Source organism: Pongo abelii, chromosome 11 (genome assembly GCF_028885655.2).
Source record: "Pongo abelii isolate AG06213 chromosome 11, NHGRI_mPonAbe1-v2.0_pri, whole genome shotgun sequence".
Lineage (NCBI taxonomy): Eukaryota > Metazoa > Chordata > Mammalia > Primates > Hominidae > Pongo > Pongo abelii.
In genome coordinates, this window is record NC_071996.2 from 111454613 (window position 1) to 111472859 (window position 18247).

General features: G+C 42.9%; 2 protein-coding genes across 2 annotated transcripts; both read right to left on the reverse strand.

Moving 5' to 3' along the window:
- Positions 1-1068: 1068 nt before the first annotated feature.
- LOC100434086 (gamma-crystallin D-like) lies at positions 1069-14077 on the reverse strand. Its single transcript, XM_054548839.1, has 4 exons — positions 14047-14077; positions 11932-11993; positions 5187-5429; positions 1069-1438 (listed from the first exon to the last, which is right to left on the reverse strand). The coding sequence occupies exons 1-4, from the start codon at positions 14075-14077 to the stop codon at positions 1166-1168; spliced, it is 609 nt and encodes a 202-aa protein (XP_054404814.1). The 3' UTR covers positions 1069-1165.
- Positions 14078-14463: 386 nt separating this feature from the next.
- On the reverse strand, positions 14464-17513 carry LOC100433709 (gamma-crystallin D). The gene is made up of 3 exons (XM_002812796.4): positions 17349-17513; positions 16996-17238; positions 14464-14838 (listed from the first exon to the last, which is right to left on the reverse strand). Exons 1-3 carry the CDS (start codon positions 17355-17357, stop codon positions 14566-14568), a joined length of 525 nt encoding a protein of 174 aa, XP_002812842.2. The 5' UTR covers positions 17358-17513; the 3' UTR covers positions 14464-14565.
- Between the last annotated feature and the right edge of the window lie 734 nt (positions 17514-18247).

The following is an 18247-nucleotide window of genomic DNA, read 5'->3' on the forward strand; positions in this document are numbered from 1 at the left end:
GGGTGAGGTTGCATTTGGAGCATCTCACAATACTCTGATAAATGTCTCGAGCGTCTTCCTCCATGCACCCACAGCCCTGTGGACATGCATCCATCTATTATGCTACTGGGATCATGATTTCAAAAATTCTTTTGGATCTTCTGCTCACTCCCCTAGACTGTGGACTCCTGGGGGCCAGGATACTGGTCTATTCACGGTTGTTTCCCAATGCAGAGCAGAGCGTCTAAATAGGTGTTCATCTTTTTGGATGTAATTCTGTACTACAAGAAAGTGGATTTAGAACTGTGGTTCTCAAGGCCGGGCGCGGTGGCTCACACCTGTAATCCTAGCACTTTGGGAGGCTGAGGCGGGTGAATTGCTTCCGTCCAGGAGTTCGAGACCAGCCTGGGCAACATGGCAAAAAACCCTGTCTCTACAAAAAACACAAAAATTAGCTGGGTGTGGTGGCATGTGCCTGTAGTCCCAGCTACTTGGGAGACTGAGGTGGGAGGATCACCTGAACCTGGAGTGGCTGAGGCTTCAATGAGCCGTGATCACACCACTGCACTCCAACCTGGGTGACAGAGTGAAACCCTGTCTTAAAAAAAAAAAAAGAACTGTGGTTCTCAAATTTCATTTGCATAAAAATTACTGTGGAAGAGGCAGTGGGCTCAAGGAATCCGCATTTTGAGAAGTATCCCAGGTGATGTTTAACCCATTATAGATACTTTGAGAAACAGTAATTTATAAGGTCCAAATACTGAATAATAATCAACAGTTATGTTACAGATACTTACATAGCGGTTACTTCATACTTGGCACTGTTGTTAGAGAACTATAAACTCATTTAATCCACATTTAATCCTCATGAGGCGAAGAGTACTATTAACCCCCATTTTTACATATTAGGAAACTGAGGGACAGAGATGCTAAGTAACTTGCCCCACAACTATAACTAGTAAGTAGAGTTGGGCCCGGCATTCTGGCCCCAGAGGCTGTGCTCTTAACTGCTGCCTCACACCCTCTTTCCACTGATACATGCAAGAAAATCCACATGATTCCCAGCATGATTTTTGCTGAGCCCTTCCAAGGAGGCTGAAAGGAACAGAGGATACATTACTGCATGGAACACACAGGAAATATTTTATTAGTTTCCAGATGAAGCAAGGGATAGAGTACAAATATTTCAGTAGAGCTCCACAGCTCTCCTCAGGGAGCCCACTCTCGCATCCGTGGCCCCCCAGTCGAGGTACCGCCTGTAGTCCCCCGGCCTCAGCAGGTACTGCCGCCCCCGGTAGTTGGGCAGCTCATAGAGGACCCAGGAGCCCTCCAGTACATTGAGGGAGTGGATCTCACTGAGGTGGAAGCGGTCATGAAGAGAGGAGCAGTCCTCAGTGATGTCCACCATCTGGCCCCTATAATCCTCTCGCTCATAGATCCTGAGCCTGTGGGAGCTGGCCTGGGGGTTCAGCAAACAGCAGATGAGGGAACATCAGAAAACCTGACTTCCTGGGGGATGGACCTAAAAAATTATTTTTCTAGGCCGGGCGCGGTGGCTCACGCCTGTAATAACAGCACTTTGGGAGGCCGAGGTGAGCGGATCACGAGGTCAGGAGATCGAGACCATCCTGGCTAACACGGTGAAACCTCGTCTCTACTAAAAATACAAAAACAAAATTAGCCAGGCGTGGTGGCGGGGGCCTGTAGTACCAGCTACTTGGGAGGCTGAGGCAGGAGAATGGCGTGAACCCGAGAGGCGGAGCTTGCAGTGAGCCGAGATCGCACCACTGCACTCCAGCCTGGAGCACAGAGTGAGACTCCGTCTCAAAAAAAAAAAAAAAAAAAAAAAAAAAAAAAAAAAAAAAATCCTATATCAAAAGTGACCAAGCTAAAAGAAAGACACTGCCAACACCAGGGCTGCTGTGTATAGTTGGGTAGGTTGTACACTGTGAAACTCAAGAGGGCACTGTTCCCCATTCATTTGGTATGAATGGTGCTCCCTAGGGTTTTCTGGTACAATCTACATGAATAGACTCACTGGTCCTGCTCAGGACCACTTTTAAATATTTTATGTATTTGTTTTGTTTGTTTTGTTCTCTCCTTCATAAATTTGTGGTGGTTTGGGCTCTTGTTGGATGACACATAAAATAATGTTTTTATGTATTTGTTTTTGTTTTTGTTTTTTGAGATGGAGTCTCGCTCTGTCGCCCAGGCTGGACTGCAGTGGCGCAATCTTGGCTCACTGCAAGCTCCACCTCCCGGGTTCACACCATTCTCCTGCCTCAGCCTCCTGAGTAGCTCGGACTACAGGCACCTGCCACCGCGCCTGGCTAATTTTTGTATTTTTAGTAGAGATGGGGTTTTACCATGTTAGCCAGGTTGGTCTTGATCTCCTGACCTCGTGATCCGCCTGCCTTGGCCTCCCAAAGTGCTGGGATTATAGGCGTAAGCCACTGCGCCTGGCAAATAGTAAGATTTTAAAACAAAAAGGCAAATGTATTCCTAGCAAAAGATATTATTTTGAATCTCAATAGCGTTAGGAGAAGCTAGAGGGAGAGGAGGTTGAATTGCTTTTACCCAAATGAGGCTCAGATTGGTGGCAACACAGGAAGAAAGTCCAGCCCAAGCAATCCTCCATCCGTGCCTTTCTGCTTTAAGCCCTGCTACTCAAACATGCTGAAAAGCAAGAGCTGTCACAAAGAGAACTAGGTTTCAGTTCTTAGCTCCAATATGTGCTCTTACAAATCAGTTTTAGGTAATACCCAAAAACGGAAGTTCAAGATCATGAAGGAGCAGCTGGGCGTGGTGGTTCGTGCCTGTAATCCCATCACTTTGGAAGGCCAAGGTGGGAGGATTGCTTGAGCCCAGGAGTCCAAGACCAGCATGGACAACACAGTGAGACCCTGTCTCTACCAAAAAAAAAAAAAGTTTAGTTGGGCACAGTGGTGTGTACCTGTGGTCCCAGCTACTCAGGAGGCTGAGGCGGGAAAATCACTTGAGCTCAGGAGTTTGAGGCTGCAGTGAATTATGATCACACCACTCAAGCCAGTCTGGGTGACAGAGAGAAACCTTGTCTTGAAAAAGATCTTTTTTTTTTTTTTTTTTTCTGAGATGGAGTCTTGCTCTGTCACCCAGGCTGGAGTGCAGTGGCGCAATCTCAGCTTGCTGCAAGCTCCGCCTCCCGGGTTCATGCCATTCTCCTGCCTCAGCCTCCCAAGTAGCTGGTACTACAGGCGCCCACCACCATGCCCAGCTAATTTTTTTTGTATTTTTAGTAGAGATGGGGTTTCACTGTGTTAGCTAGAATGGTCTGGATCTCCTGACCTCGTGATCCACCCGCCTCGGCCTCCCAAAGTGCTGGGATTACAGGTGTGAGCCACCACGCCTGGCCTAAAAAAAGATCATTAAGGAGGCCTGTACAGGTTCAAGAGTGTGAAACCTTTAGAAAAATGGAAACTTAGGCTGTTTGTCCTGAGCTATTCTTGTCTCTGTCTCTTGGGTTTTTTTTTTTGAGACAGAGTCTCACTCTGTCACCCAGGCTAGAGTGCAATGGCACAATCTTGGCTCACTGCAACCTCCACCTCCCAGATTCAAGCAATTCTCCTGCCTCAGCCTCCCGAGTAGCTGGGACTACAGGTGCCCGCCACCACGCCTGGCTATTTTTAGTAGAGACAAGATTTCACCATATTGGCCAGGCTGGTCTGGAACTCCTGACCTAAGGTAATCTGCCCGCCTCGGCCTTCCAAAGTGCTGGGATTATAGGTGTGAGCCACCGCGCCTGGCCATGTCTCTTGTTTTGAGCATTTGTTCTTCCTTCATTTGTTTGTTCCTTCCCATTGTCTCAATGTTTTTCTTCCTCCACATTAAAATATTCTTTAGGGGCCAAGCACAATGGCTCATGCCTGTAATCCCAGCACTTTGGGAGGCCGAGGTGGGTGGATCACCTGAGGTCAGGAGTTTGAGACCAGCCTAACCAATATGGTGAAAGCTCGTCTCTAATAAAAATACAAAAATTAGCCAGGTGTGGTGGTGTTGCCTGTAATCTCAGCTACTCTGGAGGCTGAGACAGGAGAATTGCCTGAACTCGGGAGGTGGAGGTTGCAGTGAGCTGAGATCACGCCACTGTACTCCAACCTGGATGACAGAGCGAGACTCCATCTCAAAAAAAAAAAAAAAAAGAAAAAAAAATCTTTTTTGCTTGGAGCTCAGGTTCTAGATCCCTTTCTGAGCCTTCTAATGACATTTCTTCTGTCTCGGTTAAGAGCTGATCAGTAATGTCATTTCCTTTTCAAATCTGACTTTGAGACTTTCTCTCTCTCTATATATATATGTACATACACACATATATATACATATATACATATATACATATATATGTATGTATCTTCTTTAGGGAAGATTCTCATGAGCAATTCTTTTTGAGGTTTAAGTGACTGCTAGTAAAGTGGATCTTACAGTCTGTAATTAAAAGAGTTGGAACTTGAAATCAGAAACCTAAGTTTTTGGGCTCCTAATGCCAGACTGGGTCCTTATCAAGCTATTAAACCCTGTGAGGGGATTCACAAAAGTGGTTCATTTTCCCAGGACTCTGTCACAGTCAACTTAGGGAATCCCTAATTGTGAAATTCCAGGCTGTTGGGGCTTCATTTAGGTAACAGTGGGCCTTGCAGGAGCTATTGGAATCTCATTGTTGGTTACTGGTTTGCCCAATCAGAAGGCAGGACTTGAGAGACCCTTGATGTTCCTAATAATAGTTAATACTTGGGGGTGGGGATTGGCCTGTGCCAGGCACCCTCCTTTTACCCTCATTGGAACCCTATAAAGGAGCTACTCTCATCAGCCCTGTTTACAGATGACGTAAGAAATAGCCACCTAGCCTATGGCCACCTGAGAGCAAGGAATTAATCTGTTGCTCTTTCATCACCTGTGGCATAGATGCTCTGAGCTAATGCCACGCACAACTTATTCCCAGTAGATGTGAATTTGACTTTAGCAAAATAAAATAAAATGTCCGGTTAAAAGCACTGCATCACATACTTTTTCAGTGGGAGGAAACCTTACGGATGTTAATAAAGGAAAAGAGAATATAGTTAGAGCCAGAAAAAAGAAGACTGCCATCCCATCCCATCGCCTGTCGTGTGAATCATCCACGTGGATCACTGATGCGACTCGAGGGCACGGAAGGGACCCGGCGGGACTGCACTCACGTGGGGGATGAGGCGGCAGGAGCGGACTGAGTCGCTGAGGCCCATCCAATGCTGGTGGTCCGCATAGTCGCCGCGGCGCAGGAAGTACTGGAGGCCCGCGTAGTTGGGCTGCTCATAGAGCATCCAGCAGCCGCTGTCCACGCGCACCGAGTTGCAGCGGCTCAAGTAGGGCTGCAGGTTGGGGTGGTCGCCGCTGCATTCGTAGTGGCGGCCCTGGAAGCCCCGGTCCTCGTAGAGGGTGATCTGCAAGGCAAGGCGAGGCAAGGCGAGGTCTCACAGGCCTGCCCCTACCCCAGTCTCCGGCCCCCGCCATGCAGGGAGCTACTGGGGGCGCGGGCTGGGCTCGCCTTCCCCATGGCTGGCTGGGCGCCCGGCGGGGCAGAGCGGGTGGGGCGGCGGCGCGGCCATGCTATATAGCAGGAGGGCTGCTGCGTTGGCAAGAACCGTACAAAAGGGGCCCGCGGAGGGCGGGCGTTTTTTTTTTCCTCTCTCTCTGTTCCATATAATGACTGTGGGGGTGGGGGTGGAAGGTTTATTGTATGTTTTCTTTTAGACTCTCTAAAGCTTTCGAATTGATGATCTGGTTAAAACTGTCACTTAGTGCCATTTAGGCCTTTACATAAAGCCTATTTGGGAAATTGGAATTGAGCAAGTGCTTAAGAGTTAGTAATTGTAATTAAATGTTTTATTTACCTTTTAAAAGTTCAGTTTGAGCAACAAAGCAGAATAGCGACCAAGTCTAAGGTCGAAATAGACTACCGCATGAGGCGTTTAGATCGGTGTGAAATGTGAAACGTGAGGATGAACTTGCCTTCTCCTCGGGGTGTTTACAGTAGGATGTGATTCTCCTTTAAGAGAACCTCTCTATGATCCTACCTGCTGATAAGCAGGGTATCAGATAACTAATGCAGGAGGTTGGACGCCAGGGGTTGGGCCTGAGGAAGCCCTGTTTAGGCACCCGGCCTCAGCTCTGATCCCTGGAGCCTGGGTGGAAGCAGGGAACTCTTCAGTTTCAGCACCGTGCCTGCCTCACCACAGGCAATGAAACTCAACTGTGGGATTCATGAAGCGACACTTTGGCGGTTATTACACTGGTAACTTTCTATTTAACTAACAACTTTGCTAACTAAAGGCTAAGCTTAGTTGGTTCTAACTGCTGACAAATGCAAGTTAACATGCAAATATAACACATTGAAAATCCTACAATCTTGCAAAGATTCTGCCTTCTTCACCCTGGGGCAAAACCTTCCTGGCTCTCTAGTTAAGGTTCTGATGCCAGGGACTGGGGTCTTCCTTCCTTTTGCCAGGACCCGGCCCATCCTGGTGTTCCACTCTCTTTAGAGCAGGGTTTCTCAACCGCAGCACTCTTTTGACATTTGGGGCCAAAAATGTTATCTGTTTGTGGAGGCTGTCCTGTGCATTGCAGGACATTGAGCAGCATCCTGGCCTCTACCAGCTGGGTACCAGTATCATTACTGTCCCGTCGTGACAAGCAGAACTGTCTGCAGACATTGCCAAAGGTTCCCTGGAAAGCAAATCCACCCCCCATCCCCACTAAGAACCACTGATTTAGAATAACTTTGGTGCACCCAGTCTCACTCCTTAGTTTGGATTCTTGCTACTTAAGTCTAATACTAAAAAGTAGCTTTCTCTGGACAAATTTTATGTGATCCACGTAAGTTTAATAAGCCTCATTTACATCTTTCTCTTTTAAAAATTATAACTTTTGTGGAAAATTTAGAAACTATAAAGCAGTAGAAAGGAGAAAAGATTTTAAGCCATAGTTTTGTATAAAAAGTAGCACTGTTGATGTATATTTAAAAACTCCTAATTCTCACACCTGTGATCTAATATTTCCATCTCTAGGAATTTGTCCAATGGAAAAAATTAAAGATGCATACAAAGATTATGAACAGTGATATTTTATCAGAATGGTGTTTATAATATAGAAAATTAGATACAAATAAAATGTCCAGAATAGGGCATTGATTGAATAAATCATGGAACACTTGTTTGATGAGATGCTATGCAGCTACCAAAAATCATGTTGTCAAATAATTTGTTTAAGGGTATGGAAAATGCTTACCATATGTCGAGTTAAAAAAAACCAAGTATATTATACTCTGAAAATTACAAAATATTGAAAGAAATTAGAGAAGACATAAATAAGTGGAAACACATCCTATGTTAATGGATTGGAAGATAATATTGTTAATATATCAGTACTACTCAAAGCAATCTACAGATTTAGTGCAACCCCTATCAAATCTCAATGATTTCCTTATGCAGAAAGAGAAAAATCTATTCTAAAATGCATTTGGAATCTCAAGGGATCCCAAATCAACAAATTAGTCTTGCAAAAAACAAAGTTGGAAGTTCCTTATTCCTTATTCCTAATAAGGAATGCTGACACATGGCACATATGGAAGAACCTTGAAAACATATGAAGGGAAATAAATCAGACACAGAAGAACAAATATTGTATGATTCCATTTATTGGAGGTACCTAGAATAGTCAGATTCGTAAAGACAGGAAGTGGAATGGCGGTTACCAGGGATTGGGAGAGGTAGGATTGGGGTGTTATTGTTTAATGAATACAGAGTTTCCCTCAAAACTAAAAGTCTTTTTAGCACATGTACCACCCCTAGAATTTCTGGTAAACTAGCACCAGCCTGAAGATCACGTTCTCATCAAAGGGTGAAAAAAAAAGAAACTCGAGCCAGCCTAGGAAGGACCCTACCTTGTGCTGCTAACCACCGAGACTGCTGTTGGTACAGCAAAAAAAAGGATGGACTCATCACAACCAAGTCAAGAAAGTGCCACCCCCTCCAGAGTCGTGGGCCATAGTCCCAGGGGAAAACCCTACCAAACTAAGCTAAGAAAAATTTAACTTTTTCATCTATTCTATTACTCTTTCTTCTTTTCTCACTGTATTACTGACCATCTAGTTATTAACATAACCAAGTCAATTTCACCTCAAACTATTGCATTTAATGCTTGCCTTGTTATACCCTGTGGGGACTTGCCAAGTCAAAGACAGCTCTCTACTTCAGAAAAGTACTTCTGTCCCTCCTGACTCTCCTCAGACTGGGCATTAGTAAATTAGGACCATTTAATCTGGGGAAATTTCGATAAAGACTCCAGTGTCAACCAGGAGTCTTGCCCCTCAATGTAGAGCTTTTATACTGTAGTTGTCCAACATTCTGTGGACCACTAAAGAGCAAGGATGGACTGCCCCAGCTGGTTTTTGTAATTTCCTAAACATATGTTCATTTTACTAGAGGATCATAGAAGTTAAAGACTTAAAACAAACTTTGTCAATTAAGACAGGATACCAAGATGCAAATGCCTGGTTGGAATGGATCAAATATTCCAACTGCACGTTAAACAAAAGCAATTGTTATGCTTGTGCGCACAGCAGGCCAGAGGCCCAGATTGTCCCCTTTCCACTAAGGTGGTCCTCTAGTCATCCAGGCGTGGACTGCATGGTAGCTCTTTTCCAGGATTCTACAGCCTAGAGTAATAAGTCGTGCCAAGCTCTCTCTGCTATATCCCAAAGTCGGGCACCCTGCGGGTCAGCCCCCAAGGGCCATCCAGCTTCCGTCTCCCAACACTAAGATCACTTCATGACTCTCACAACAGGGAGGAAACTTAGAGTTCCTTGGAGACCTGAAGGGTTGCAGTGAGCTTAAGAATTTTCAAGAGCTTATCAATCAGTCAGCCCTTGTTCATCCCTGAGCGGATGTGTGGGGGTATTGTGGCTGAATAACTGGAGTGACACTTGTACTTTAGTCCAATTGGCTATGCCTTTCACCCTGGCATTTCATCAACCAGAGGGAGGAAAAATTAAGACATCGTAAAGCGAGAGAAGCCCCTTATGGGTCTTTCGACTCTCACGTCTATTTAGGAGCAACTGAAGTCTCATGGGGAATACCAGATCAATTTAAAGCTTAAAATCAAATAGCTGCAGGATTTGAGTCAATATTTTGGTGGGCGACAGTTAATAAAAATGTAGATTGGATAAACTACATCTATTACAACCAAAAGCAACGAGCTTCTCATGAGTTAAAAGAAAAAACTCATGTCAGCCCCAGCCCTGGGGCTACCTGACCTGGCAAAACCCTTTACACGCTATGTGACAGAAAGAGAAAAAATGGCAGTTGGAGTTTTAACCCAGACTGCGGGGCCCTGGCCAAGGTCAGTGGCCTATCTCTCAAAACAACTAGACGGGGTTTCCAAAGGCTGGCCCCAGTGTCTAAGGGCCCTGGCAGCAACGGCCCTGTTAGCACAAGAAGCAGATAAACTAACTCTTGGGCAAAACCTGAATATAAAGGCCCCTCCATGCTGTGGTAACTTTGATGGATACCAAAGGACATCATTGGCTAGCAAATGCTAGATTAACCAAGTATCAAAGCTTCCTATGTGAAAATCTCCACATAACCATTGAAGTTTGCAACACTCTAAACCCCGCCACCTTGCTCCCGGTATCAGAGAGCCCAGTTGAACATAACTGCTACTTGGGCACAAGATGGCTCGTGGGGATACCGGACCCTCATTTACCTGCTCAACTGAATCATATGGTTACAAGCTGTCTTAGAAATAATCATTAATAAGACCGACAGAGCCTTGACTATTCTGGCCCGGCAAGAAACTCAGATGAGAAATGCTATCTATCAAAATGGATTGGCTTTCGACTACTTGCTAGCAGCTAAAGGAGGGGTCTGTGGGAAATTTACCTTACTAATTGCTGTCTACACATATATGATCAAGGGAAGGTAGTTGAAGACATAGTTAGAGATATGACAAAGCTGGCACATGTGCCTGTGCAAGTGTGGCATGGATTTGATCCTGGGGCCGTGTTTGAAAAATGGTTCCCAGCACTAGGAGAATTTAAAAATCTTATAATAGGAGTTATAACAGTAATAGGAACCTGCTTACTGCTCACTTGTTTGTTACCTGTACTTCTTCAAATGATAAAAAGCTTCATCACTACCTTAGTTCACCAAAATGCTTCAGCACAAGTGTACTATATGAATCACTATCTATCTGTCTTGCAAGAAGACATGGGTAATGAAAATAAAAGTGACACTGCCACTAATGAGTGAGGTTCTCAAAGCGGGGGAATAAGGGAGGAGATCACCACTCATATTGTCCTATGCCCAATTTCTGCCCCCAAAGAAAGAATAAGTAAAAACTAAAAGGCAGAAATGAAATCCACAGGCAGACAGCCTGGCGCCACACCCTGGGCCTGGCTAAAGATCGACCCCTGACCTAACCAGTTATGTTATCTATAGATTCCAGACATTGTACGGAAAAACATTGTGAAAATCCCTGTCCTGTTCTGTTCCATTCTGATTACCAGTGCATGCAGCCCCCAGTCACGTGCTGCCTGCTTACTCAATCAATCACAACCCTCTCAAGCAGACCCCCTTAGAGTTTTAAGCCCTTAAAAGGGACAGGAATTGCTCATATGGGGAGCTCGATTTTTGGAGACGTGAGTCTTGCTGAAACTCCTGGCTGAATAAAGCCCTTCCTTCTTTAACTTGGTGTCTGAGGGGTTTTGTCTGTGGCTAGTCCTGCTACAGTTTTATTATAATAAATATTGATTGAGTAGTTTGTGCATAACACTTTTCTCATGTTTAGGATTTGTTTCTTAGGTAGATTCCTAGAAGTATGCTCAAAAGTTAGTTCCTATTTCTCCCTCTGCTGTTCTTGTGACATTCAACTCCTCATTATCACAAAGGACTGAAGAAGTGTAAATGTTTGCCAATATTTGGTACCATCTGAATTGCCTCCCAAGACAGGGTGAATTCCATGGATTATAAAGGAGTTAAAGAGTGTCTAAAACAAAGTTTACTTTAAATTTCTTATAGTCAGCCAGGCGCAGTGGCTCACATCTGTAATCCCAGCACTTTGGGAGGCCGAGGCAGGTGGGTCACTTGAGGTCAGGAGTTCGAGACCAGCCTGGTCAACGTGGTGAAACCTCATCTCTAACTAAAAATACAAAAATTAGCTGGGTGTGGTGGTGTATGCCTGTTATTCCAGCTACTGGGGAGGCTGAAGCAGGAGAATCACTTGAACCCAGGAGACGGAGGTTGCGGTGAGCTGAGATTGCACCACTGCACTCCTTACCTGTTATCCTCTCTATCTCAAAAAAAAAAAAAAAATTCTGGCCAGGCGTGGTGGCTCATGCTTGTAATCCCAGCACTTTGGGAGGCCAAGGTGAGCGGATCAAGAGGTCAAGAGATCAAGACAATCCTGGCTAACACAGTGAAACCCTGTCTCTACTAAAAATACAAAATAAAATTAGCCGGGTGTGGTGGCTGGCGCCTGTAGTCCCAGCTACTCGGAAGGTTGAGGCAGGAGAATGGCGTGAACCCGGGAGGCGGAGCTTGCAGTGAGCAGAGATTGCGCCACTGCACTCCAGCCTGGGCGGCAGAGCAAGACTCCGTCTCAAAAACAAAAACAAAAACAAACCTTACAGTTCTCTTACTTTATAAAGAGAAATAAAAGAATATTGAATATAATTGACATCTTAAACAAATTTTTTCTCTATTCGTACCCTTTCCTCCTTGGACTTCATCCTTCTTTCTCCCTTTATTCAGTTCATTCTGATTTCCCTATAACACCAAAGCTCACACTCAAGAATCGGATAATATTTTAAGGTTCTCTTCAATCCTGGGAATTTGTGCTCTGGACACAATTGTGCTATAGCGAAGACTGCTGTTGTGTTTCTTCACTCACCCTTTCTTGTCTATTGCCCCAGTTGCAGCTAATAGAGATTCTATGGTTACCAGGGATACCAGCTTTAGGGTGATGCAGATGCTAAATGCTGTGGGAGTCAGGGAAAACCTGGGGTCCTGATGATGTTGTTGAACTGCTGAATCAACCACCCCTAAACCCTGTGCTCCCAAGACTTCCTGTCATGTGAGCTAGTAGATTTCCATCTTGCTTATCTATTTGATATGAAGTTGCTGCTACTTTTAGTCTAAAGCATTAAGTCAGATCCATTTCTGGCTGTGGGATTAGGGTGAATTTTGATCTGGTTAAAGGTTCAGTAACTCACCAGGGAGAAAGTACACAAGAGAAATACTGGTGAGGAAAAGACGTAAATAAGGGCAAAGAGATGTGAAAGTGTTTGGTGTGCTTGGAGGACTCAGGTGAGATGGGAAGGAAGGACAGCTGGGGTCAGGAAATAGGAGATGAGGTAGATACGCTGGGGGTCAGGATCCCAGGAATTTGAATGTTTTCCTATGGGAAGTGAAGGAACATCAAAGGTTTTTAATCAGGGAAATGACATGATCAGATTAGCCTCTAAGCACTTACATAGTGACTCCTCCTTTCTAAAATTCTAGCAATGAGAGTACAAATAAGACAGAATAAGAGGTAGGAAAAGAACCAATAGAAGTGAATATATTGTAGGACAGCCTTATACATAGTATACTGACACACACATACGTATATTGGATGAGGTTATATAAATATATGTAACTGTATGTGTGTGTGTGTGCCTATGTGTATTCAGAGAATGCAGCTTTGGATTATTCAATATTTCTAATTCAATTCCTGGTTGGTTGTTTGCAATGACCTCATGGTAAGAATGTATGAGCTAGTGTTGTCATTACTTTGACAAAATTTCACAATAGATTTTATAAAATCTTCCTGGCTTTTTTTTTTTTTTTTTTGAGATGGAGTCTCGCTCTGTCGCCCAGGCTGGAGTGCAGTGGTGTGATCTCAGCTCACTGCAACCTCCACCTCCTGAGCTCAAGCAGTTCTCCTGCCTCAGCCTCCTAAGTAGCTGGGATTACGGGTACCCGCCACCACACCCAGCTAATCTTTGTATTTTTAGTAGAGATGGGTTTTTACCATGTTGTCTAGGCTGGTCTCAGACTCCTGACCTAAGGTGATCCGCCCACCTCGGCCTCCCATAGTGCTGGGATTACAGGCGTGAGCCACCACACCTGGCCAAAATCTTCCTGATTTTATAATAGAAAACCAGCAGTTTCTGAGCTGTGATTCTGGCTTCTGATTCCACCTGTTATTGAGTGTGACATTGGAGTTAGACCTCAGTTTACTGTGCATAAAATGAGTTATCTAGGTTAGATGATCTACGGATTTAAAATATATTAACCATCTTATCTTATAACTACAATGTTCTATAATGGCCCCTCTCTCTGCCTCTCTCTCCCCCTCCCTCCCTTCCTTTCTTTTTCTCTCCTCCCCCTTTTCTTTTTTTTTTTTTTTTAACTTTTATTTTAGGCTCGGGGTACATGTGCATAATTGCTATGTAGGTAAACTTGTGTCACATGGGTTTGTTGTACAGGTTATTTCATCACCCAGGTACTAGGCCTAGTACCCAATAGTTATTTCTTCTGATTCTCTCCCTCCTCCCACCCTCCACCCTCAAATAGGTCCAGTGTCTGTTGTTCCCTTCTTTGTGTCTACGTGTGTGTTCTCATCATTTAGTTCCCGTCTTTTCTTTTTCTTTGTTAATTTTAAAATTAAGAATGTCTCTAAATAAAATTCTATACAGTTACCTAAGGAAAATTTACATATACTCTACATCAGCTAGAAATGTGTGTTGAAGTGCAGACAACAGAATACCCAGCTATAGGGGCTTAAACAAAATGTGGTTTATTTGACTGCTATTACAAGAAGTCTGAAGGTAAAAGTTTGTTAGCATGGTTCAGGGTCTCAGCCACATCTAGGCCAACATTTCTGAAATTCTCCTGGCCTTTCTGTCACAGCTGTCATTTCTTGAGTGTAAGAAATAAGAGGGAACTGTGACACCAGGGTCATCTGCTCCCTTTCATTAGAAAGGCACGAGTTTTCCAGAACCTCCCTATCATCATTTCTTACTTCTGATTCGATGGCCAGAGGAAGGCCACATGGCCACCTCTGTAGTAAGGGAGTCAGACAGAGATTTGTGAACTCAACTTTTGCATACAATTTTAGAGAATTCAAAAATGGACATGCATTATGGCACCCAGGTTCAGAATCCCTGATTGAAAAAGTGGGTCACACTATCTGAACCTACGTTTCTCACTCCTCAGAGAAAAACTGAAATCTAAACAGATTTCTGATAATCTTGTTTGAAGCAGCAAGATTTGTTTAAAGGCCAGAGAATCAAATGAGATAATGTATTATGAAACTTTTGCAAACTGTTAAGTTCTACTTAATATGAAGACATCTTTCTGTTGTGAGAACTTCCTTTGCTATCTATGTATTACACATCTTGGTTGCCATTTGCCTTGTGTGTGTGTAAATAAAATAAGATAGAAGTAGGGCAAAGTAAAGACACCAGCAAATCAGTGCCAGGAACACACAGAAAATATTTTATTAGTTTCCAAATTAAGAAACGACAAAAGAGGACATATTTCAGGAGAAATCTATGACTCTCCTCAGAGAGCCCACTCTGGCATTCGTGGCCCCCCAGTCCTGGTAGCGCCTGTAGTCCCCTGGCATCAGCAGGTACTGCCGTCCTCGGTAGTTGGACAGCTCGTAGAGGACCCAGGAGCCCTCCAGCACGTTGAGGGAGTGGATTTCATTGAAGCGGAAGCGGTCCTGAAGACAGGAGCAGTCCTCAGTGAACTCTATCATCTGGCCTCTGTAGTCCTCTCTCTCATAGAGTCTGATCCTGTGAGAGCCAGACTGGCGGACCCAGAAATAAAAAGAGGAGAAAAGCAACTGTGAAATGATTCCAATGCATTGTTAGGCAGTCTAGCTTGGTGAGGACCCGCTCAAGCCATTTAGAAATACATGGTAAAATTTAATTAATTCTGAATATTTATAAACTCCTCATTACCGAGGACAGAGATTCAGTACCTTTTCAAGATTATAAAGTGTGGTGAAGAAATTGAGAAGGAAATCTCACTCTTTAATATATTCAGCTATTTCTCAGGATGAGCTGCCTCCTATGCTCAGTATCCTGTACCACACACAAACCCAAACCTGTAACAGCTTATTACTATTTTATACCATTTTGAAGAAATGTTTTAATATTAAAATAAACATTAAATTATAAAGAAATATATTTAAATAATGTATAATTTTAACATACATATATCTAATATATATTTAATTATATACTATATTTAAAATATATTATAAAATGTATAAAATTATATTTTATTTAAAGATAATTTTATTTTAATAATTATATTCAAATTATGTTTTATAAGTATAAATTAAAATTATATTTATTTTAAAAATTATATTTTATTTAAAAATAACTTTACTAAAATATAAATAAAATATATTTAAAATACATAAATACAAGGGGTGGGGCAGTGGCTCACGCCTGTAGTCCCAGCACCTTGGGAAGCTGAGGCAGGTGGATCACTTGAGGTCAGGAGTTCAAGACCAGCCTGAAGAATATGGCGAAACCTTGTCTATACTAAAAATACAAAAATTAGCCAGGTGTGGTGGTGCATGCCTGTAATCCCAGCTACTTGGGAAGAGAATTGCTAGGGCCCAGGAAGCAGAGGTTGCAGTGTGCCGAGATCATGCCACTGCAGTCCAGCCTGGGGGACAGAGCAAGACTTCGTCAAAAAAAAAATAAATAATAAATAATAAAATACAGCAAAATAAAAATACAAAAATTATCTGGGTGTGATGGCATGCTCCTGTAACTCCAGCTACTCAGGAGACTGAGAGAGGGGAATCATTTGAATCCGGGAGGCGGAGGTTGCAGTGAGCCGAGATTGCACCACTGCACTCCAGCCTGGGCGTCAGAGTGAGACTCTGTCTCAAAAAGCGAAAACAAAACAACAACAACAAAAATATATATATGCACATATAATGTAAATGAAATATATTAAAAATATATTAAAATATATTTAAAATATGTTAAATATATTTAAAATATAATATAATTTATATAGTTATATGTGTATATTAAATACATATTTATTAAATAAATATATTATTAAATACATTATATTCATTAAATATAATTAATGTAAATATATTTAAAATATAAAAATATAATGTATTTTAAATATAAGTATTTAAAATATATTAAATATATAATTTAATATATTGAATTAAACGATAATGCATCATTTAAATCAATGATATAAATAAAATATGTTAAATATATGAGCCTTCTATTTAAAATATAAGTATTTTAAATATATTAAAATATAAATATTTTAAATATATTAAAATATAAAATATTAAATATCTTAAGATAATATATTAAATAACAATTAATTCTAAGTCAATAACTTATGAATGCAATGAAGAAAAATGGAGAAAAAAAATCAGTAAGTCCAAGAACGAATTTTGCATAAACTTTAGTGTTTTAACACACATATGGGATATAAGCGGCACATGTGTAAAATATCTGTGTTGCTCTCCTTTGAAGGAAAGTCTTACTTATATCGGTTAGGAAAACCCAAAATATGCAAGAGAGGAGCAAAAAGGGGAAAAAGTCTCAAAAGAAATTACCCTGTTTGCTCAGTAACTGCCATACCCTCTAGCATTTATTCTTCTATTGGGTATTAGTGGTTTTTCTACAACTCCATTCTAAATGATTCCAGAATAGGGCTTAAGTCTTATACAACCCCCAGGGCAGGGGACACATTCCTACTCAATACATATTTGTGGATTAATTGTGATTAACTGGTATCTGGGTAACACTTTGCTTTTGTAGGGAGCAAACTCTATTGACTTAATCCACTATAGTTCATCTTTTGTCCACTCTCAGTTATTGTGACTGATCACTACCTCTAATGTTTAACTTTTGCTTGAAACCATCCAGTGAGTGTCCTGAGGGCCTCGGTCCTGACATGAGGATGCACTCACTTGGGGGATGAGGCGGCAGGAGCGGACCGAGTCGCTGAGGCCCATCCACTGCTGGTGGTCCGCATAGTTGCCACGGCGCAGGAAGTACTGGAGGCCAGAGTAGTTGGGCTGCTCATAGAGCATCCAGCAGCCGCTGTCCACGCGCACCGAGTTGCAGCGGCTCAAGTAGGGCTGCAGGTTGGGGTGGTCGCCGCTGCATTCGTAGTGGCGGCCCTGGAAGCCCCGGTCCTCGTAGAGGGTGATCTGCAAGGCAAGGCGAGACACGGCGAGGTCTCACAGGCCTGCTCCTGCCCCAGTCTCTGGCCCCCGCGATGGAGGAAGCTCCGGGGCCCCGGGGCGCGGGCTGGGCTCACCTTCCCCATGGCTGGCTGGTTGCACGGCGGTGCTGAGCGAATGGGGCGGCGGCGCGGCGGGGCTATATAGCAGGAGGGCTGCTGCGTTGGCAAGAACCGCACAAAAGGGGCCCCCGGAGGGGAGCAAGGGCATTTTCGTGTTCTTTTTTTCTCTTTGCTGTGCTAGTCCGCGGGGCTTGTTGTGGGTTTTGGTCGCATTCTCTCTGGAGTATTCGGATTGCTATCACTGGCTGATGCTATTGAGAATGTTTGTAAAAAGGTAATTTGGGACATTGTCTATTTATAATGGAAGTGGAGCTTCAGCTATTTCACATATAGTTCACGCTTTTATTCGTATAGGTTGGGGAAAAAGAAAAAAAGTTTAAGTCGGGGAGCAAAAAAAGCAAAGACTCTTAATAAGGCAAATATAAATTAATCTGTCAGAACTACAGTATTACTTACGTGCCACAATATTGAATACTGATTGTTAATAGGAAGGAAATGGGCTTAACTGAATGTTAAAAATTTCAAGTTAGTCCTTTAAGAGAACGTCATCATGAAAGGGTGTAAGAAATTGGAACATTTTATCAAGAGAGTTCGCAGAATTTCGAACTTTTATTATGGTAAAACACACAGCAAACATGAATCTTCAATATTGGGTCTGATTTTGTTGCAATGATGCCTGGAAGTAGCTGAGAATTAGATGTTTTTCTCTTAGCTAATGGTGGTGCCGTGATTCAAAAGAGAGAATAGTTCTAAGATGCTTAATCTCAGAAAGAACTAAAAAGGGAAATATCTAAGTCTGAGGAAATTAGAAAAAGTAATACGTTTGAAACACAAAAACATGATCTCTTAGCTTGTTATAAAATAGAACCAAATTCCTAAGAAACTTATTTCTGGTAGGATCTAGAATACACCTT